The sequence below is a fragment of the Trematomus bernacchii genome, unplaced genomic scaffold (assembly GCF_902827165.1).
Source record: "Trematomus bernacchii unplaced genomic scaffold, fTreBer1.1, whole genome shotgun sequence".
Classification (NCBI taxonomy): domain Eukaryota; kingdom Metazoa; phylum Chordata; class Actinopteri; order Perciformes; family Nototheniidae; genus Trematomus; species Trematomus bernacchii.
The window spans coordinates 2,331,245-2,354,128 of record NW_022987668.1 but is presented as its reverse complement, the minus strand read 5'-3'; the positions used below and the strand labels follow the sequence as shown (position 1 = coordinate 2,354,128).

General features: G+C 39.7%; 1 protein-coding gene across 1 annotated transcript in view; it reads left to right on the top strand.

The window, feature by feature from the left end:
• Positions 1 to 214: 214 nt before the first annotated feature.
• The window catches only part of LOC117487187 (1-phosphatidylinositol 4,5-bisphosphate phosphodiesterase beta-1-like), a 44,138-nt gene continuing 21,468 nt past the window's right edge, over positions 215 to 22,884 (top strand). The window contains exons 1-15 of the mRNA XM_034135845.1: positions 215 to 543; positions 3,184 to 3,261; positions 4,055 to 4,123; positions 5,040 to 5,180; positions 5,632 to 5,711; positions 5,885 to 5,938; positions 11,624 to 11,699; positions 13,566 to 13,666; positions 14,987 to 15,150; positions 15,429 to 15,575; positions 16,079 to 16,236; positions 16,614 to 16,696; positions 17,324 to 17,408; positions 17,622 to 17,787; positions 22,417 to 22,472. Coding sequence (XP_033991736.1) covers positions 445 to 543; positions 3,184 to 3,261; positions 4,055 to 4,123; positions 5,040 to 5,180; positions 5,632 to 5,711; positions 5,885 to 5,938; positions 11,624 to 11,699; positions 13,566 to 13,666; positions 14,987 to 15,150; positions 15,429 to 15,575; positions 16,079 to 16,236; positions 16,614 to 16,696; positions 17,324 to 17,408; positions 17,622 to 17,787; positions 22,417 to 22,472 — 1,557 coding nt within the window. The 5' untranslated portion in view covers positions 215 to 444. The remainder of the gene's footprint in view (positions 544 to 3,183; positions 3,262 to 4,054; positions 4,124 to 5,039; positions 5,181 to 5,631; positions 5,712 to 5,884; positions 5,939 to 11,623; positions 11,700 to 13,565; positions 13,667 to 14,986; positions 15,151 to 15,428; positions 15,576 to 16,078; positions 16,237 to 16,613; positions 16,697 to 17,323; positions 17,409 to 17,621; positions 17,788 to 22,416; positions 22,473 to 22,884) is intronic.

Genomic DNA, 22,884 nt, shown 5'->3' with positions numbered 1-22,884 from the left:
TGCTCTTCCTCTCTTATCCCTCCCCCATCTGTGGGAAGCTGTGATTGTGCGCATGTCGCCGATGAGTCAATTTGTGGAGGCAGCGCACACACACACACACACACACACACACACACACACACACGTATCCTGTCTCCCACGAAGGCATCTGTTTCAGTCTGTCTCTCTGTGAGATGCAGCACCAACAGAGGAGAGAGGGGGAGACAAGAGGAGGGAGGGAGGGATAAGAAAGGAGAGAGGAGGGAGACAGATCAGAGAGGAAGAGGACAGAGGAAGGACTGAGATTTAAAGAAAAGAGTGAAGAGACAGGACACAATCTAGAGAGGAAGAGGATGCTGCTGCAGCTTCTGAGGAGTTTGGACTCGGACATGACAGAGATGCAGCATCCAAGAGTGTGAGCAGCTTCCAGTCTCTGTGTGTGTGTGTGTTGGTGTGTGTGAAGCCATGGCGAGTGCTCAGCCGGGGGTCCATGCTCTGAAACTCCAGCCTCCCTCCGTCTCCGCCACGCTGAGGAACGGGAGCAACTTCATAAAATGGGACGAGGTAAGGACAATTTACTGAAGTACTTCATGCAACAACAAAAAAAGCACAATATCTTCATCGTGTTCTGCTTCATAATTTACATTTCTTGAGGTTATTTCATATTTTTAATGCTGCATATATTTGGGAGTATTGTGGTTTTGATTCCCACTGGAATTATACCCAGTGAATGTTAGTGTGATGAGAGAAAAAGGGAGGAAGAGGAGGTGTTGTCAGATGTGTTTACTATACGTTGTTGATTGAGCTTTGGCAGTAAGTACCTGTGGATTTAACACCAGCAAGAATGGTGTGTGTGTGTGTTTGAGTTTGTGCGAGAGAGAGAGAGAGAAGCGCTATCTTGGTCCATTTCTTTATTGCCACCTGTTGGCATGGAATCAATTAGTGTGCACTTAAAGTGTGTGTGTGTTTGTGAGTGTGTGTGTGTGTGCATTTAAATATGTATAAGGCACACACATGCAGAACCCCTCAATTGCTGTCACGTGCATTGTCAAAAACACAATTGTCGGTGTGAGTGTGTGTGTGTGTTTGTGTTGCGTGTTGGTATGCTGAAGTACGGAGCTCTGACAATGAAAAAACGTGCTGTCCGGTTACCATGGTAACTGGCATGGCTACCGCCACCTAAACAGTGTGTGTGTGTGTGTGTGTCAATGCATTGATCCATGTTATATCATGAATCATACTTACGGAAGAGCTAATTCAATACACTTGACTCTATTCACCAAGTGTGTGTGTGTGTGTGTGTGTGTGTGTGTGTGTGGTGTGTGTGTGTGTGTGTGTGTGTGTGTGTGTGTGTGTGTGTGTGTGTGTGTGTGTGTGTGTGTGTGTGTGTGTGTGTGTGTAGAGCTGTGTTTTTATGAAAAATTGAATTGGTTGCCATGCCAACGAGTGATAACCAGGGATCTAGTTAACGATCTTCTGAGTTTTTTTTTGTAGTTTTTATTCTTTTGAACGCAGGCTGCAGTATTTATGAGGAAAGCAAAGAAACACACACAACGTCTCGAGCTCTGATTTCTACACAAACATCTCAGCCGGCTGTTTCCCCAAAAGACACGCTGCATAAAGCCGATCACCAAATGTTCAATTGTTGGTGCTTTCTACAGTCTGTACATCTATTTCCAATTGAGGGATAATACAAAAGATAATTTAGAAAACTCAATATCCTTCAGTAGAAACATCACGTCACCTGGGGTCAGATAGAAAGCTAAAACCTCAGCTGGTTAAATGACAGTTTCCCCTCTCGAAATATGGCAGCATTGTTTATTTGTTTCAACGACATAAACAAATGAAAACCTTTAAATATTCAGTGCCAAAATAGGGAATAGAGTCTTAGAGAAAATAAAGGTGCGGAGATCCAAAGATTATAGCTTACCCTGAATTTGATTTGTTTGCAAGCTTAAAGGTGGGGTATGTAATTTATTTGAGAAACACTTGTTGTTATATTCCATGGAATGCTCTTAACATCCCGATAGCAATGAATATCTTAAATGCTTTGACAATAAATACATAAAAAATATCATCTGTGGAAGCCGTAATACTGTGAAAAGCACGACCAATCATTTTAGCCGGCCCGGCTAAAACAACTGGATGGCCTACCTGCCTGTCAGCCTTCCATCTCGTGCACAAACTTATCTCGTGCCCTCATTGGTCATGTGCGCGTTCGTGTGTGTTGGAGGAGGGGCTCTGTAAGGAAGTCTGAAGGAAGTGGCAGATTTTCTCCGGTTGTGTATTTTCAAATTCTAGCGCACTCGAGCTGGTTTCTCCAAAATGACATACCCTACCTTTAAATACATTATGTATAGGGTTACAACTAATGAGTGTTTCATTATTGATAAATCTTACAAATATGTTCTAGATTAATTGATTAACTCATTTAAATACAAAGTCAGAAAACTGTGAAAAAACATTCTTCGATAATGTTTAAAAAAACGTCTTATTTTGTCCGTCTGAACCCAAGGACATTCAGTTATTTCAATATTTGAGAATTGTAAGGAACATTTTCTCACCGTTTGCAAGAAAATGTATTTTCACGATTCATCATTAGTTTATACGTTTTTTGTATTTTTTTTTTCGATAGTTGCAGCTGTTTAATGCATCTGGCTGCTTTAGCAATATTCTTAAAACAATATTTTTAGGAATAAAACACTTTAAACACTTTGTGTGTAACGGTATGTCTTCACTGTCTACAAAGTAACTGATATTGAATAAAGAGTTTTTATCACTGCACTAATAATCCATATTATCTGCTCCTTCATATAAACTGGACGGGCTAAGTGCACCTGGAGCCGATCACAAACTGTCATGGTGTGTTACTACGGCAACAGGGACAATTATTGGATGTCATGACAACTCAACTTAGTCAGTTAGAGTTGGTGTCCCGAAAATCACTCAGTGTTCCCGGTTTAATAAGCACATTTTAGGGTTGAACCTGCGGTGAATCATCACTGACGGGTGTGATGTTGCATAATGGTCATTTCACATTTCCTTCCAAAATGATAAAATCACCAGTGCTGAAATAGGGATTAGAGCATAATGTGGTATTTTCTATGGCCACTAATGGGTGCCTTTGATATATTTGTCGGATTTCTTTGTATTTCTTTTCTATTTGTTGTTTTTTATCAATGGTTTTTCATTCTTTCTCTACAGGATCTGTCCACTGTGCATCCAGTGACGCTTCACGTGGATCCTCATGGATTTTATCTCTACTGGACAGACCAAAATAAGGTTGAACACACACACACACATACACACACACACACACACACACACACACACACACACACACACACACACACACACACGTGCACTGTCTTGAATAGCCTCTAAAAGTAGGCCGAGAATGTGAACAAGCAGGATGATTAGGAGCACTTTTAGTTCATTGATTGAGTCCAAATTTGACTCCATGTCTGAGCGGTCAATGTGTGCACTTTGCTCTGAGTCAAACACTAATTACATGTTTGTTCAAATATACCTCTTACTTCCAATCCACTCTTTTTTCCTGAAATTGACTGACACCTTTAGAGTGCCGGTTGTTTGCACAAATTGCTGAAACGGAGATAAAAGCTAAGTAAAGAAATAGCAGCTAATAGCAACCGAAACAACAATGGCTGCTCCTGTTGCTTTGTGCAGAGGGTTAAGCTAATGCTAACTCTGACTGTTGTGGAGTGTGTGGGGGGTAGGGGGGGGGGGTGCTATACATAATGTTTTACAAATAGCAGAAGCACATTGACAGCACGTGAGGATTGATTTACACACACACACACACACGCACGCACACACACACGCACGCACACACACGCACACACACACACACCTTCTGTCCAGGTGGGCCTAAGTCCTTTGCGGGAAACAGGATGTAGCATTTAGCTCCAGCTGATGGTGTGTGTGTGTGTGTGTGTGTGTGTGTGTGTGTGTGTGTGTGTGTGTGTGTGTGTGTGTGTGTGTGTGTGTGTGTGTGTGTGTGTGTGTGTGTGTGTGTGTGTGTGTGTGTGTGTGTGTGTGTGTGTGTGTTCTTCAGGAGACGGAGCTGTTGGACCTAACCTTTGTTAAAGATGTCAGAACAGGGAGGAGCACCAAAACACCAAAGGTAACATCGGATGCTTTAATGAAGTACTTTTATTGTTCGTTAGTATAGTATATAGTATATAGTATATAGTACATGTAGCTTTTCTCTGCAAATATATCCTCTCTGATATGGACGTTGTAGACTTTTACTCTTTACTTTTTATACTATCATGTTGCATTCAAAGCGTTGGTGTCCTGTCATTATGTTCTTTTGTTCTACCTCTATAAAGTATTACAAAATGTTCATATTTCCTTTCTTAGTTACTAATATACTGCAGTTTAAAACAGTCTTTTTTACCTTTAAACACCTGATAATGTACTGATTTCTTAGCTAGTCATCTCCCTCCGGTTACAAACAGCAATGCCAAGCTGTTTTGTTTTGAGTTTTTAAATATACTTTAAATATAAAATTATATTTTTCTGACCCACTTTAAGAGTAACACCTTCTTTAGGAAGAAATTGTCTCTGACTAAATCACTGTTGATGTCACGTACTGATAACTAAAGTCATTTCATATTCAAGTTACTTTAATTTCAAGTTACTTTAAAAAGCTGAATCTTAATAGCAACTTTTTTTAAACTTTAAACAAACAAATGTCAAATACTTAAAAACTCAGTGAAGTTAGGATCATGGTTAATGGTTGTGACATTACATAAGTAACATTTGTATTTCTCCATGTATATTTCCACATATATTTTTTTCCTTTCTTAATGCTATTTTATTTCTACTTCAGAAATATTTTGTACATTGCCTTGTTTTTTATGCTGCTGCAACGCAAACATTTCCCAAATTTGGATCAATAAAGTACTAATCTATCTATCTATCTATCTAAATACAACAAAAATAAATTAAAGTTACAACTATAATACATAAAATAATTTTTTTTTAAAAAGAAGAAGAATTGTGTCTGAAATCGTTTTTTCTGTGTCGTCCAATAGGAGGCCAAGCTGCGGGAGCTGCTGGATATCGGCAATCTGGTTGGCCGACTGGAGAACCGCATGGTCACCGTGGTTACAGCCTCAGACCTGGTGAACGTCAACCAGCTGAACTTCATCGCCTCACAGGAGGACGAGGCAAAGGTGATGATGATGAAGAAGAGGAGGATGATGAAGATGATGATGATGATGAGGATGATGATGATGAGGAGGAGGAGGAGGAGGAGGAGGAGGAGGAGGATTATGATGATGATGAGGATGAGGAAGATGACGGTGACGACGATGATGAGGAGGAGGATGATGATGATGATGATGATGATGATGATGATGATGATGATGATGATGATTATGAGGAAGATGATGTGATGATGATGATGATGATGTGATGATGATGATGATGTGATGATGATGAGGATGATTATGAGGAAGATGATGTGATGATGATGATGATGATGATGATGTGATGATGATGATGATGTGATGATGATGAGGATGTGATGATGAGGAGGAGGAGGAGGAGGAGGAGGAGGATGATGATGATGATGATGATGATGATGATGATGATGATGATGATGAATTGCGTTTCTTTCGGCAGGTGTGGTGTGAGGAACTGTTTTCTCTGTCTTCCAATCTGCTGAGCCACAATCTCAACAGGGACCACAGTCTGTTGAAAGCGTGAGTAAACACACACACACACACACACACACACACGCACACACACACACACACACACACACACACACACACACACACACACACACACACAGAAACCTGCATATCATCTATTTACTTACAGTGTATCCCCCAGTTTAAATTTACAAGTACTTTTTTACTCTCTTTTGTTTCAGGTTCGTCAGGTTGACTCTCCAGCCGAACGCAGAGGGGAGGATTCCCGTGAAGAAGTGAGTCCCTGATTATCCTTATTATTAGCTTCCTGATCTTTAATCAATGGTTGTGTGTTAACTCTGAGGCACATGTGACAGTAGGCGCTGCAGAGGAAGTGAGAAAATAGCCCGGCGAAATCCTTCGAGGCGCGCACAAAACGAAACTTTGCTCTTTCCTGTCCCTTGCTTCCAAAAATAAACTTAATTCCATGTGCACTTGGGGAAAGCAAAAAACAGGGACAGGTTTCATGAAGGTGCTTAATTCAGCTCTGACCTGGTAATCAACCACTGCCGGAGCATGAGACGGATAATACAAGTGAGGAAGGATAGCTGTACTTTAGAAGCAAGGCATGAGCAGAATTAAGGTCAGGTGATAAATACTGGAAGACGATGAAGGAGAGGTATGAGAATGACAAGATGGGGGATGAAGGAGAACGTTGGGGGGGTTTTGAGAATGCAAGGATGCTCATATTGCCAACAGGAATTTGTAAAAGAGGCTCTATTATGCTTTTCAGGGTTTTCAATTTCTAGGTTGTTGTGCATGTAAATAGTCTGCAAAGGCTAAAATCCCAAAGTTCCTGAAACGCCTCCATTGGACTCCTTTGTTTTCTGCCGGGTCATACTGACATCACTATGTAACACTTGCGCTTCTATTGGCTAGCGCTCCAACACATTGTACGTGATAGGCTAAGGGGGCAGGACATCTCTAAGCGGTTGACCAATCACAATAGAGCCGGCCAGCTAACCAATCAGAGCAGACTGGGCTCTGGTTTCAGACAGAGGGTGAAAAGAGGTGCTGCAGCACAGGCAGTATGAGAAAAATAAAGAGTTTTTTGAACATTAAAGCATGGAGACATGTCCCAGTACAGACACTACATACTGATATACACCTGAACATCAGCAGGAGAGGACTCTTTAAAGTAGAGACACTACATACTGATATACACCTGAACATCAGCAGGAGAGTACTCTCTAAAGTAGAGACACTACATACTGATATACACCTGAACATCAGCAGGAGAGGACTCTTTAAAGTAGAGACACTACATACTGATATACACCTGAACATTAGCAGGAGAAGACTCTTTAAAGTAGAGACACCACATACTGATATACACCTGAACATCAGCAGAAGAGGACTCTTTAAAGTAGAGACACTACATACTGATATACACCTGAACATCAGCAGGAGAGGACTCTTTAAAGTAGAGACACTACATACTGATATACACCTGAACATTAGCAGGAGAAGACTCTTTAAAGTAGAGACACTACCTACTGATATACACCTGAACATCAGCAGGAGAGTACTCTTTAAAGTAGAGACACTACATAGTGATATACACCTGAACATCAGCAGGCGAGGACTCTTTAAAGTAGAGACATTACATACTGATATACAGCTGAACATCAGCAAAGAGAGGACTCTTAAGTAGAGGACACTACATCTTAAAGTAGAGACAACTACATACTGATATACACCTGAACATAGCAGGAGAAGACTCCTTTAAAGTAGGACACTACATACTGATATACACCTGAACATCAGCAGGAGAGACTCTTTAAAGTAGAGACACTACATAGTGATAGACAACAACCTGACATCAGCCAGGAATCGCCAGGATGCGAGACTCTTTAAAGTAGAGAAATTACATACTGATATACAGCTGAACATCAGCAAGAGAGGACTCTTTAAAGTAGAGACACTACATACTGATTATACACCCTGAACATCAGCAGGAGAGGACTCTTTAAAGTAGAGACATTACATACTGATATACCACCTGAACATCAGCAGGAGAGTACTCTTTAAGTAGAGGCACTACATACTGATATACACCTGAACATCAGCAGGAGAGTACTCTTTTAAAGTAGAGACACTACATACTGATATACACCTGAACATCAGCAGGAGAGGACTCTTTAAAGTAGAGACACTACATACTGATATACACCTGAACATCAGCAGAAGAGGACCCTTTAAAGTAGAGACACTACATACTGATATACACCTGAACATCAGCAGGAGAGGACTCTTTAAAGTAGAGACACTACATACTGATATACACCTGAACATCAGCAGGCAAGGACTCTTTAAAGTAGAGACATTACATACTGATATACACCTGAACATCAGCAGGAGAGGACTCTTTAAATTAGAGACACTACATACTGATATACACCTGAACATCAGCAGGAGAGGACTCTTTAAAGTAGAGACACTACACACTGATATACACCTGAACATCAGCAGGAGAGGACTCTTTAAAGTAGAGACACTACATACTGATATACACCTGAACATCAGCAGGAGAGGACTCTTTAAAGTAGAGACACTACATACTGATATACACCTGAACATCAGCAGGAGAGGACTCTTTAAAGTAGAGACACTACATACTGATATACACCTGAACATCAGCAGGAGAGTACTCTCTAAAGTAGAGACACTACATACTGATATACACCTGAACATCAGCAGAAGAGGACTCTTTAAAGTAGAGACACTACATACTGATATACACCTGAACATCAGCAGGAGAGGACTCTTTAAAGTAGAGACACTACATACTGATATACACCTGAACATTAGCAGGAGAAGACTCTTTAAAGTAGAGACACTACATACTGATATACACCTGAACATCAGCAGGAGAGTACTCTTTAAAGTAGAGACACTACATAGTGATATACACCTGAACATCAGCAGGCGAGGACTCTTTAAAGTAGAGACATTACATACTGATATACAGCTGAACATCAGCAAGAGAGGACTCTTTAAAGTAGAGACACTACATACTGATATACACCTGAACATCAGCAGGAGAGGACTCTTTAAAGTAGAGACACTACATACTGATATACACCTGAACATCAGCAGGAGAGTACTCTTTAAAGTAGAGACACTACATACTGATATACACCTGAACATCAGCAGGAGAGTACTCTTTAAAGTAGAGACACTACATACTGATATACACCTGAACATCAGCAGGAGAGGACTCTTTAAAGTAGAGACACTACATACTGATATACACCTGAACATCAGCAGAAGAGGACCCTTTAAAGTAGAGACACTACATACTGATATACACCTGAACATCAGCAGGAGAGGACTCTTTAAAGTAGAGACACTACATACTGATATACACCTGAACATTAGCAGGAGAAGACTCTTTAAAGTAGAGACACTACATACTGATATACACCTGAACATCAGCAGGAGAGTACTCTTTAAAGTAGAGACACTACATAGTGATATACACCTGAACATCAGCAGGCGAGGACTCTTTAAAGTAGAGACATTACATACTGATATACAGCTGAACATCAGCAAGAGAGGACTCTTTAAAGTAGAGACACTACATACTGATATACACCTGAACATCAGCAGGAGAGGACTCTTTAAAGTAGAGACATTACATACTGATATACACCTGAACATCAGCAGGAGAGTACTCTTTAAAGTAGAGACACTACATACTGATATACACCTGAACATCAGCAGGAGAGTACTCTTTAAAGTAGAGACACTACATACTGATATACACCTGAACATCAGCAGGAGAGGACTCTTTAAAGTAGAGACACTACATACTGATATACACCTGAACATCAGCAGAAGAGGACCCTTTAAAGTAGAGACACTACATACTGATATACACCTGAACATCAGCAGGAGAGGACTCTTTAAAGTAGAGACACTACATACTGATATACACCTGAACATCAGCAGGCAAGGACTCTTTAAAGTAGAGACATTACATACTGATATACACCTGAACATCAGCAGGAGAGGACTCTTTAAATTAGAGACACTACATACTGATATACACCTGAACATCAGCAGGAGAGGACTCTTTAAAGTAGAGACACTACACACTGATATACACCTGAACATCAGCAGGAGAGGACTCTTTAAAGTAGAGACACTACATACTGATATACACCTGAACATCAGCAGGAGAGGACTCTTTAAAGTAGAGACACTACATACTGATATACACCTGAACATCAGCAGGAGAGGACTCTTTAAAGTAGAGACACTACATACTGATATACACCTGAACATCAGCAGGAGAGTACTCTCTAAAGTAGAGACACTACATACTGATATACACCTGAACATCAGCAGAAGAGGACTCTTTAAAGTAGAGACACTACATACTGATATACACCTGAACATCAGCAGGAGAGGACTCTTTAAAGTAGAGACACTACATACTGATATACACCTGAACATTAGCAGGAGAAGACTCTTTAAAGTAGAGACACTACATACTGATATACACCTGAACATCAGCAGGAGAGTACTCTTTAAAGTAGAGACACTACATAGTGATATACACCTGAACATCAGCAGGCGAGGACTCTTTAAAGTAGAGACATTACATACTGATATACAGCTGAACATCAGCAAGAGAGGACTCTTTAAAGTAGAGACACTACATACTGATATACACCTGAACATCAGCAGGAGAGGACTCTTTAAAGTAGAGACATTACATACTGATATACACCTGAACATCAGCAGGAGAGTACTCTTTAAAGTAGAGACACTACATACTGATATACACCTGAACATCAGCAGGAGAGTACTCTTTAAAGTAGAGACACTACATACTGATATACACCTGAACATCAGCAGGAGAGGACTCTTTAAAGTAGAGACACTACATACTGATATACACCTGAACATCAGCAGAAGAGGACCCTTTAAAGTAGAGACACTACATACTGATATACACCTGAACATCAGCAGGAGAGGACTCTTTAAAGTAGAGACACTACATACTGATATACACCTGAACATCAGCAGGCGAGGACTCTTTAAAGTAGAGACATTACATACTGATATACACCTGAACATCAGCAGGAGAGGACTCTTTAAATTAGAGACACTACATACTGATATACACCTGAACATCAGCAGGAGAGGACTCTTTAAAGTAGAGACACTACACACTGATATACACCTGAACATCAGCAGGAGAGGACTCTTTAAAGTAGAGACACTACATACTGATATACACCTGAACATCAGCAGGAGAGGACTCTTTAAAGTAGAGACACTACATACTGATATACACCTGAACATCAGCAGGAGAGGACTCTTTAAAGTAGAGACACTACATTCTGATATACACCTGAACATCAGCAGGAGAGGACTCTTTAAAGTAGAGACACTACATACTGATATACACCTGAACATCAGCAGGAGAGGACTCTTTAAAGTAGAGACATTACATACTGATATACACCTGAACATCAGCAGGAGAGGACTCTTTAAAGTAGAGACACTACATACTGATATACACCTGAACATCAGCAGGAGAGGACTCTTTAAAGTAGAGACACTACATACTGATATACACCTGAACATCAGCAGGAGAGGACTCTTTAAAGTAGAGACATTACATACTGATATACACCTGAACATCAGCAGGAGAGGACTCTTTAAAGTAGAGACACTACATACTGATATGAACCTGAACATTTGCCTGATACGTCCTCTTTTAAGTCACATTTTAAAAGAGCAACGTTTTTGGGCACGGTAAAGAAAGTTAGCGGAGTGACAGGAGGACATTTAGGGAGTTAGAGGAGTAAATGTGGGGTTGTAACACAGAGATATTTTAAGAAGACAAAACGTAGGTTGTGTTTAAGGCTGAGGTGATAATGTGGTGTTGTCATTGTGTTTTGCAGCATTGTTCGCCTGTTTTCTTCAGACAGAAAGAGAGTAGAGAACTCTCTGGAGAACTGCAAGCTGCCCTACGGACGGGTAAACACTTCAATACGTTTCTTTAATGTTATTTTCAGCAGAAAACTGTGGATACACATAAGTCCCTATGTTTCTTCCTTACCACTTTTCCCTTACCTATGTGTAAAAACATCATGGGTTAAGGAAAGGATGTGAAGGAGATTCCATCAGGACAGGATGGAGGATGTTAATGAATCTGCTTTTGGGAACTATATTATGTAGATGGACTAAAAGTACGTAGATAATTCACCCCAGGTTGTTTCATCAAGTTTTTTAAATCATATGACTTCATTACCAAGGTTTGAATTCAGATTAAAAAAAGGAAAGTGGAAGGAAATAGTTCCTCACCCTCCCCTCCACAAGTATTAACATAAACATGAATCAGGATTAGTTTGATTGTATGAGAATATCTGAATTTATTTTACTTCATATTCAATATACTGTATGAATAACTTGTCAGGCCTACTCCTCTACTTATATCACCATCCAAATGTGTTGAATTAAAAGGAACATCTTAAGAAACACCTCACAACTCAGTAAACACTGTGAAACGTTATTAGATCATTTTAAAGTAATTAGTGTAACGTAGTTGTCCTTTAAGTTTAACATATTGTTGAAAATAAAAATAGCACTATAGCTAAAAATGGCCTAACATGGGTCAGGATCGGTTGTTTCTGTAAATGGCCACTTTGAATGTTGCGCACCAAAGAATTGTGGGACAGCATTAGCTCCTTTCCATTCGTAAAGGATGGTCCAGTGTATCCTACGGTAAAGGAGATGATAAACAAAGTATTGAAGCTCCTTTCCTACCGTCTAGACCAGGGGTGTCAAACTCAAATACACTGTGGGCCAAAATTAAAAAATCGGTACTAGTGGAGGGCCGGACTGGTTCAATGTTTATTGCAAAACTTATTGAAATGAACTTATTGCACATATTAAACCTGGAACTAACAAAGCTTAAATTATTGCCTATATTTTATATATATATATAATCAGCTGCATTCATTTCTTATGGCTCTATCTGCAGCTTTTCCGGAGTCATTTCTTATGATTACATTTTTCCACAGGCCAACAACAGCTTCAACAAAACGATTTCCCTCAAAGAAACACAAACATGCCCTGTTGTCTCAAGAAAGAAAGTGCAGAAGGAAACATCCATTGAAACTCAGTGTGCTGCTCTGTGATGCTAGCTCAAGCCAGATACTTGGCATCTCATCTTGGGTGCAAGTTCATCAATGTTTGGGGTCAGGCTCTGAGCTGAGGAAACCCTCAGGATGGAGTGAAGGTGTGCGTGCAATATACCGGCGGGCCAGATCTAATAGTAATTAGAAATTATCCTGCGGGCCGAAATTAAATCCACCAAGGGCCTGATTTGGCCCCCGGGCCTTGAGTTTGACATGTGTGGTCTAGGTGATTCAAACAGCTCTCATCATGGCTGGCACTCAGGTACTTCTCTCTGAGAGGAAGAGAAAAAATATATTTGACCTCAAGCTCTGTCTCTTTCAAGTCTAGCCTTCTTTTTTCTCCATTTTATATTCTATATATCGAGTTCTTTATCTGATGCTTTGGGTCCAGAATGACTCACAGTGCATGGAGTGGAGAATAAAATATCTGGGTCATCAAGTTTTAAAGCAACCAGTGAAAAGTGGAAAAACTCACTTCACACTGAATCTCACATTTAATATTCCTGTGAAAGCATAGTTTTATAAGAGCAGAAATAAATCAAAGATGGTGAGAAATGTTTGATTATTTTCATGGTTTAAAACATGTTTTTCACAGGAGGGAGAGAGAGGATGAAACACAGTGAAGCTGACACACCGATAGCTCCAGTTCTTGCTAATTAAAAAATGTGCTGATGTTAATGTCCGTGTCCTATATATCTGACAGGGGGACAGCATCAAACTGGAGGACTTCACGCCGGAAATCTACAGGAGCTTTTTGGAGAGCCTGTGTCCTCGTCCTGAGCTCAGCAGCATCTTCAAACTGCAGTACGTTTATATCTCCAAGAGGCCCTACTGTATTATGCCTTTCCTGTAGTGTGTTAAATAGGTTTGTGTGCATGTTAATGGTCTGCAAAGCTTAAAATGTCCCCTTGCCTTAAATACCTCCATTGGACTCCTTTGTTTATATCGTAACATAGTGACATCAATACGTAACATGTAAAAGCTTCTATTGGCTAGCGCTCCAACACATTGTAAGTGTTTGGCTAAGGGGCGGGACATCTCTAAGCGTGTTGACCAATCACAACAGAGCCGGCCAGCTAACCAATCAGAGCAGACTGAGCTCTGGTTTCAGACAGAGGGTGAAAAGAGGTGCTGCAGCACAGGCAGTATGAGAAAACTGAAGAGCTTTTTGAACATGAAAGCATGGAGACATGTCCCAGGAGAGACACTACATACACATTATGAGCCTCAGAATGAGCAGACTATGTCCTCTTTAGATGTACTGATCCACTGACCTCTGAGCAGCTCAAATACGTATTACTGTTACACAAGCTTTCATGCTTTTCAAGTGTGTTGTTATTTGCTTCAGGGTAATTTCTTTGATATGTGAAGGATGATGAATAATGATTCATCTTCTGTCCCACTTGTGCACATACACAGGGATTAAAGAGAGGATGTCTCTGTAACTTTGAAGTGTAAACTACAGTATTAACTCTTATTTCTCTATGTTCAGCAAATGCATATCATTCACTGGGATATATGCAACTATTGAGTCCATAACATGTTTTTAAATAGGCAAATACCTATACCCATAAGGTCCAAGAACTAACTATTCATCCTTCACTTTTACATTTTGTCAGAACAAATCAAAAACACAAAGAGATTAACTTCATTATGATTCAAAATATAACAACTTTGCTCTGTTTCAAACTGAAAACGTCTTCATTAGGGCTGCAATCAACAATTAGATTTATTAGATTAATCTGCACATTCATTTCTAGATAAATCAGTATAAAACATATTTGTATTGTAATAGTATTAAAAAAATGTCCATTGCAGTTTTTCAGCATCCAATATCTTAACATGTGTTTTATTATCAGTCTAAATCATAGGATATTTAGTTAAATAGGATAGAAAACAGATAAAAGAAGGACATCTCCACATTTGAGGGACTGAAAACAGCTTTTTCCACATCTTTTTGCATGAAAAATTACATTAACAGTCAACCTATTATCAAAAATATATATTTGTTTCTGTTGCGCAAGTTATTATACAATTACTGCTTTACTATTTAGAATATTGAAGCTGTTTTGAGGTTCTGTAGTGTAGACATCCCATAATACGCTGTCTGTGTGTGTCCTGCAGAGGGTGGGGTGACAGGACGCTGACTCTGGATCAGATGACCGACTTCATCAACAACAAACAGAGAGACCCCCGCCTCAATGAGATCCTCTACCCCCCCCTCCGGCCTGCACAGACTCACTCTGTGATGGAGAGACACCAGCAGGACCAGGACCAGCTGAAGAAAGGTACACACACCATCTTATTTAGATATCAGACATGTACACACACCATTATATTTAAATATCAGGACATGTGACTGAGTGTTTCTGTCAAGTTTCATAGTAAATACTTACAAATCAAAAACAAAAATATGTCTAAAAGATATTATAACAAGAGGCTATAAAATATTCAAACTGTGTGTGTGTGTGTGTGTGTGTGTGTGTGTGTGTGTGTGTGTGTGTGTGTGTGTGTGTGTGTGTGTGTGTGTGTGTGTGTGTGTGCGTGTGCGTGTGTGTGTGTGTAGGCGTGATCTCCCTGCAGGCCCTCTCCAGTTATCTCTCCAGCGATGAGAACGGGATCATCCCTCCGGAGAAACTGGATCAGTCTGAAGACATGAGCTTCCCCCTGTCACACTACATCATCAACTCCTCACACAACACATACCTGACAGGTACACACACACACACACACACACACACACACACACACACACACACACACACACACACACACACACACACACACACACACACACACACAGTTTTATTTTCAAATATATATATTATTTACAGTGTATTCTTACTCTTATAAATTGTACTCTATATCGTCCTACTGTTGATAGGTATATATAACATGTTGATATTAATTTTTTATAATATTTTATTTTCAATGTATAGGCTATATCTTGTTCACATACTATTGTAACAAAACAATTGATTTGGGATCAGTCAAGTTAATATAATATAATCTTAAAAACAAAAAAAGCCACATTTGGACTTCCTATACATATTCTAGAAGCTATCTTTTTTATATAACAGATACAAAATATATATGTAAGATTCAAAGCAGGTGCCACATCATTGTATATTTAACTCATGTGTAATGCCTATGCTACTGTAACAAAACGACATCTTTATTTGGGATGAATAAAATGAATCTCCTGGTGTGTGTCAGCGGGTCAGCTGGCCGGCAGCTCCTCGGTGGAGATGTACAGGCAGGTTCTGCTGGCCGGGTGCCGCTGCGTGGAGTTAGACGTCTGGAAAGGACGGACGGCGGAGGAGGAACCGGTCATCACACACGGCTTCACCATGACCTCGGAGATACCCTTCAAGGTGTGTGTGTGTGTGTGAGAGATGGTGCAGTATCTCTGTGGTGGATCCTGAAGTTGGCATCACAAGGTCTCCACAAAGAAAACAGTGGGAGAGTCCAAATGACCAATGTTTTCCAACCTCTTTGATTTCCTGGAACAGATCTTCTGTTCTTCCAGAGTTTGTGAACCTGCTTTTCATTTGTATGGTGTTATGGAATATGTACTCAATTTGCATTAGATATGTTCAGAATTGAGTATTTTAAAGGCAAATTGAAAACTTTCCATGTTCTCCTTTACCTAAGTGGCCTGACTTGCACATTTGGTTAGTTTTCGTTTTTTAGGTATACGCTAAAAATGCTCTACGTGTTTTGCTAATTGTGTTGTGTTTTTATTTTTCAGGAAGTGCTTGAAGCGATTGCAGAGTGTGCCTTCAAGACCTCACCTTTCCCCGTCATTCTCTCCTTTGAAAACCACGTGGACTCGTGAGAATCTCATTATTTACTTCTGATTTATCCAAGAGATGGATTCAAATTACCCATGTTAGAGGCCTTTCCCTCACCTGATTCACTGTGCATTTTTCTTTGACTATTGACCTGGACACTCTGGGGTCCTTAGTTGTGGGCTTGAAGTTGTTACGTACCTTGTCACACTAAGGGTTTAGAAGACTGGCAATAAGAATAGCATAAACTAAAATGTTTGTTTGGGTTATGTGTGTGATGTTTTATATCTGATTATTTACTCGTATACTGTCTATTATCGTCATTATTTTTGTTGTATGTGTTTATTTTGGTCTATTTCTATTTTTATTTGTTTTCATTTCTTTTTTACCTGTATTTATATATTTTTTATATTTTATTTCTATGACCATTCACTTATTTTTGTCGTATGTTTGTCTATTCACTGGGGAATACCACCTGGAGGGGGAGGGGGGTGGGATTTGGGGGGTTTGCAACTTTTTGTCATAAATATTGGACATACTGTATTTGTGAAAAACTGAAAAATAAAGTTGTTAAAAAAAAAAAAAAAAGAGATGGATTCAAATGTAAGATTTCTATCCATGTATCTTTCTAACTATGTATCTATCCATCTTATCCTTATGTCACCAACAGTTCGAAGCAGCAGGCTAAAATGGCTGAATACTGTCAATCTATTTTCGGGGATGCGCTGCTGATCGACCCTCTGGACAAATACCCTGTAAGTAACACACACAGGAAGAATGTGGCATAATGCATTTCATTACTCTTGGAAAATCATGTTTTTAGCTAACCACCTGTATGGTTTTGACTAATCATCTGCATTGTGTGTGTGTGTGTGTGTGTGTGTGTGTGTGTGTGTGTGTGTGTGTGTGTGTGTGTGTGTGTGTGTGCGTGTGCGTGTGCGTGTGCATGTGTGTGTGTGTGTGTGTAGCTGGAGGCAGGCGTCCCTCTGCCCAGTCCTCAGGAACTGATGGGAAAAATTCTCGTCAAAAACAAGAAATCCCACAAACCCTCGGCTAACACGGACACCAAACGACTGACGGACCTTGCAGCCAATCTGAGCCACGAATCAGCGTCTCCTAGCAACAACACGGGAGGTAAGAAAGACACAAGACAAAAGGACTCCTTCAGCCTTTAGATCCATCTGAAATCTGCTGCCACACACTCACAGTCTTTGTAGGAAAACACAAAACAGGGTGGAAGGATCCGGGATTTTTCAGAGCTGCAAAATGGTTCAAATGCAAACAAACACATGCATTGATGGAGAGGCGTCAGAGTGAAGGTGCTACTGTTTTCGACGCCAGAGAGGAGTTAGGGGTTCAGTGCCTTGCTCAAAGATACTTTGAAACTGGTGAGCTGGAACCTCTCCAACCACCAGTCCACACAACAAATATTTTGTTTGTTTTTGTCCGCACAGGAATTATTATAATGTTTATTATAATAGAAAATGTTGATTCTTGCAGATAAAACATCTCAAACATTCACACTTGTTGCTGTGGCTGTGAGGGAGTCATCTTTCGATCGTAAGGTTTTGATTCCAGCCCCTGCAGTCAATAATAATAATAACAATACATTTTATTTGTAAAGCAGCTTTCATTGCTAAAAGTAATCCCAAAGTGCTACAAGAGGCGTAATAGAAACACAAGTTCAGTCAAAGGCTTTTTTTAAAAGAACGGTTTTTAGGCCATGTCAAATGATCCTTGGACAAATGCAATATTTCTCTACTTTACTAGAAACAATGAATGAAATAAAAGCGTTTACAATAGTGATGTCAGTTAGATTTGGTTTGCACAAAGAAAAGTTGTGAATAATAAGTTTTTTTATTAGTATCCAAAGCAGGTAATTATCCATATGAGCTAAAAATCTAAATGACGCATTCCTATTATAATTGATCCCTGCCATGTAGTGTCTGGATTATGATTTAAAGATATTTGATCAGCTGTTTTCTTGTACCTTAATTTTTCCCATTCATTGTATTTATTCTTAACCCAATTGTTGACCTTAGGCGCTTTCACACCGCAGTACTTTTCCCACAAAGGTTCATCAGAACTTAGTTCATGAGAACTCTTTAGTTCTCATGAACTAAGTACAGATCGCGTTCCCACCGGAATAAGTTCCCTGAGGGAAGATTAGGCAAATGAAGACGCTGACGTCACTTCTTCTTCTTCTGCTTTGGGTTTACTGGCAGGCCGCAAACCACTTCACGGCGTATACTGCCACCCGAAGTCCCCGGCCGGAAGTCCCCGGAGTTGGGGACTGGCTTCAGTAGAAGCTGCTGGGACTCCCAGCAGCTTCTACTGAAGCCTTCCGAGTAAATCGCCAGAACGCCGACACCTCCTCATCTCCACCGCTCCCATGTTTTCTTTTGTGTTGCCAAAAGTTAGTCTCTCTGTGTTTGTGCGCTGGGCTAATGCTAATAATGCTAATAATGCTAATGCGAGGAAACTTTTTTTGAGTTTTACGGGGCGTGGTTTGCAATCCGCCCAGCCAATCAGAAATAGGAACCTTTTCCAGCACGGCATTCGTTTGTGTCGGAGGCTGTTAAAGGCAATGTGAGCGTCCATTCCCATTGGACAACGGAGAATTGTACACCCGGAAGTAAGTATTCGCCTTACTGTCGATTGATTTGACAGTGATATCTCCACTACTCATCAACTCAAAAACACCAGATTACTGTATCGTTGTTAATTAAACGACGGTTTTAGTGTGTGAACAATGCTTTTGTCACGTTTTCCCCTTCAATTCTGAGAAACAAGTCGTTTTCTATGAGTTTTGGATGGCCGAAGACATTACATTACCCACAATCCTCTGTAGCAACCATAGACTGTATAATACAATTAAATAATACATTATTCCGAGTGCGCTTGCTTTTCTCTTTGAAAGTCATCACATAACGGCATTGTAATACACGTTTTGGCTGCATTAAATATGACATATCTGCCGTAGTTAACTCTATTTATAGAGCCCTGATGACAAGACTTCTAGACAAACAGGAACTGCAGCCAAAACTGAAAACTTGACGTGGATCTTAAATATATAAGCAATTAAACCACATCTTACATTTCTTTTCACACAATACGTCTCCTTGCAGTATCAATACTAATTCGGCTGACTTTTATATTTGATCCAATTGGTAGATAGGCTGTATTTACACCATAACGGTGCACAGCTGATAGAAAGGGACACCTACTGGTTAAAGCACATTATTGCATTTTATAATTGTATTATTAGATATTAATAGGATCCCTATAAAGTATATTCTTTACTCGTCGTTATTCTCTACTAATAGTTCATTAAAGACTGTATATAATGACTATTTTGCACATCCCTTTCAAGATTTCAACATTTTCTAAGGTTTATTGACATATTATATTATTATGCATTGAATGAAAAACTTGGGTCGCAGATTCCTAAACAGTGCATTACAAGACATCTATCAATATGTGTGTACCTCCACCATTACATTGTCATATTCTGCACATTTCTTATACTATTTACATACATCTTATAAGAGTATAATACATATGTATAATATCAGTTAAAATAAGTGCTTCAACATAGTTAACATTGCAGGAAAGCAATATATTAGACGTTAAGTACTTTGTCAGGCTTAATATTTATCTGTAATACAAATGTCACTGTGTGTGCTGTGTGCTCTGCATGTGTGACCATCAAAGAGGGTTTCATCCCTCCATATTCATCTTCTATACCCCCAAAGCTTTTTTCTTATTCAAAAGAAGACCTTAACCTAAAGTATTCTTTTATGTTTAAATAAAGCCTTATTAGTTTGTCTGTTTTGCACATCCTCCTATTAATATCTAATAATACAATTATAAAATGCAATAACGTGCTTTAACCACTAGATGTGCCTTTCTATCAGCTGTGCACCGTTATGGCGTAAATACAGCCTATCTACCAATTGGATCAAATATAAAAGTCAGCCGAATTAGTGTTGATACTGCAAGGAGACGTATTGTGTGAAAAGAAATGTAAGATGTTGTTTAATTGCTTATATATTTAAGATCCACGTCAAGTTTTCAGTTTTGGCTGCAGTTCCTGTTTGTCTAGAAGTGTTCTCATCAGGGCTCTGTAAATAGAGTTAACTACGGCAGATATGTCATATTTAATGCAGCCGAAACGTGTATTACAATGCCGTTATGTGATGACTTTCAAAGAAAAAAGCAAGCACACTCGGAATAATGTATTATTTAATTTGTTTATACAGTCTATGGTTGCTACAGAGGATTGTGGGTAATGTAATGCCTTCGGCCATCCAAAACTCATAGAAAACTACTTGTTTCTCAGAATTGAAGGGGAAAACGTGACAAAAGCATCGTACACACACTAAACCTATCAATGTCGTTTAATTAACAAGGATAATCTGGTGTTTTTGAGTTGATGAGTAGTGGAGATATCTCTGTCAAATCAATCGACAGTAAGGGGAATACTTACTTCCGGGTGTACAATTCTCCGTTATCCAATGGGAATGGACGCTCACATTGCCTTTAACAGCCTCCGACAGAAACGAATGCCGTGCTTCCCTAAGCGTCAAATACCGCCGCCGATGGGAATACATTGCAATCAGTTGAAAGCTCTTTGCGTCCGTTTATGAAGCTGAAGGAGCCTCGGCGCGTCACAACTGGACGCCACGGGACCCTGACCAAGCGTCGCTCCTGGACGCTTAGGGAGTGAGAGTGTGTTGAGCAGGGTTATGGCTAGAAAGGATCCGTCTTGTGTAAATATGACGTCACGTTCTCGTTGTAACTCTCGTTGTAATCGGAGCGGCTCGGAAACACATCTACAGCAGTAACATCATGCAACATACCAACCCAGTCTCACGGCATTTCGTGTTATAGTCACGAAATTAATTTAATCTATTGATTCATGTTCACCATCACGATTTTCGCATTTTTTTCGTGTCACACAGAACGATTTTAAAAGCAATGTATTTCTATTGGTAGTGTGTTTCGTGCCTGCACCACGTCTTTTTGTCCGGTCGGGTCTTGGAAGACCGGAAGCTGTGTGGTTCATAAAAACATGTTCTTACTCAATATCTTACCCTAAGCCTAACCCTATCCCTTTTTATTTTAAATTGACATAATTAATAGATAGTTTAGCTTCTCACCATAATTTGCTGTGGCCCACTGATGTTAACGATCGTAACTGAAAGGCTGCCTGCCAAACGTAAACATTCAGCCACGTGACTTGCAAACTCTCGCGAGAGTTGTACACAAGACGGATCCTTTCTAGCCATAACCCTCTAGCAGGGACGGAAAAGGGGGTAAAAAGGTTCTCATGAACTCATTTGAGTTCCGGATTTGTTTGGTGTGAACGCAACACTTCGGAACTATATCAGAACTAAAGTGGGAAAAGTACTGCGGTGTGAACGCGCCTCTTGTCTCACCGGTGCGATGTGAAAATGTGTTTTGGAAAGCCTTTATGTAAATTGAATACGGATTTCATCAAACAAACATATATTTCCACAGGCAGGACTCCACGTTATTGTTCAAACAAACAACAACAAATTGCAAGTCAAGTGCAAATTATTTTTACGATAATCTTCTCCGGTTACTTTGATAAAGTGGAGTGTGTGTATGACGGTGTTTTATTCCCTCTTTAAGCCGAACACACAGGGTCAGGTTTACAGCTGTTTGATGTGTACAAACGAAGAAGAGTGGATGAAGAGTCGATGAGGATGAAGACTTGTTTAACTTTAATTTTAACAGAGATGGAGGCTGAGAGTGAGGAAGAGGATGATGATGAAGATGATGATGGTAAAAAGGTCAGTGAGGCGGAGGGCCGCTCGCCCTCACTGAATGTCAATAAATATTGTTGATTTTCATTGTTCATTTTTTATGCCATTGTTGTTTTATGTACTGTAAATGTTGTTGTTAACACTTGCTATTTCCTGTTGTGTGTGTTCGTTATTTTTGCTGTTGTTGTTTGTTCTTAATGTGTAATGTTATTTTCTTTTTCTTGTCCTAAATGTTTCAGTGGGTCTGAGCTCTTACAAGCTATGATCATTTACTTGTAATCATTTTGTTTACATAAAAATACACCAATCATTGCTGTCCTCTATAGCTGTGTATCCATTCACCTGTTTCGCTGCACATTATTCCTTTACACAAAATAACAAATAAATACAAATAAAGTTTAAAAAAAGAAGATAAAAGTAGACCAAGTCATGTGAATAG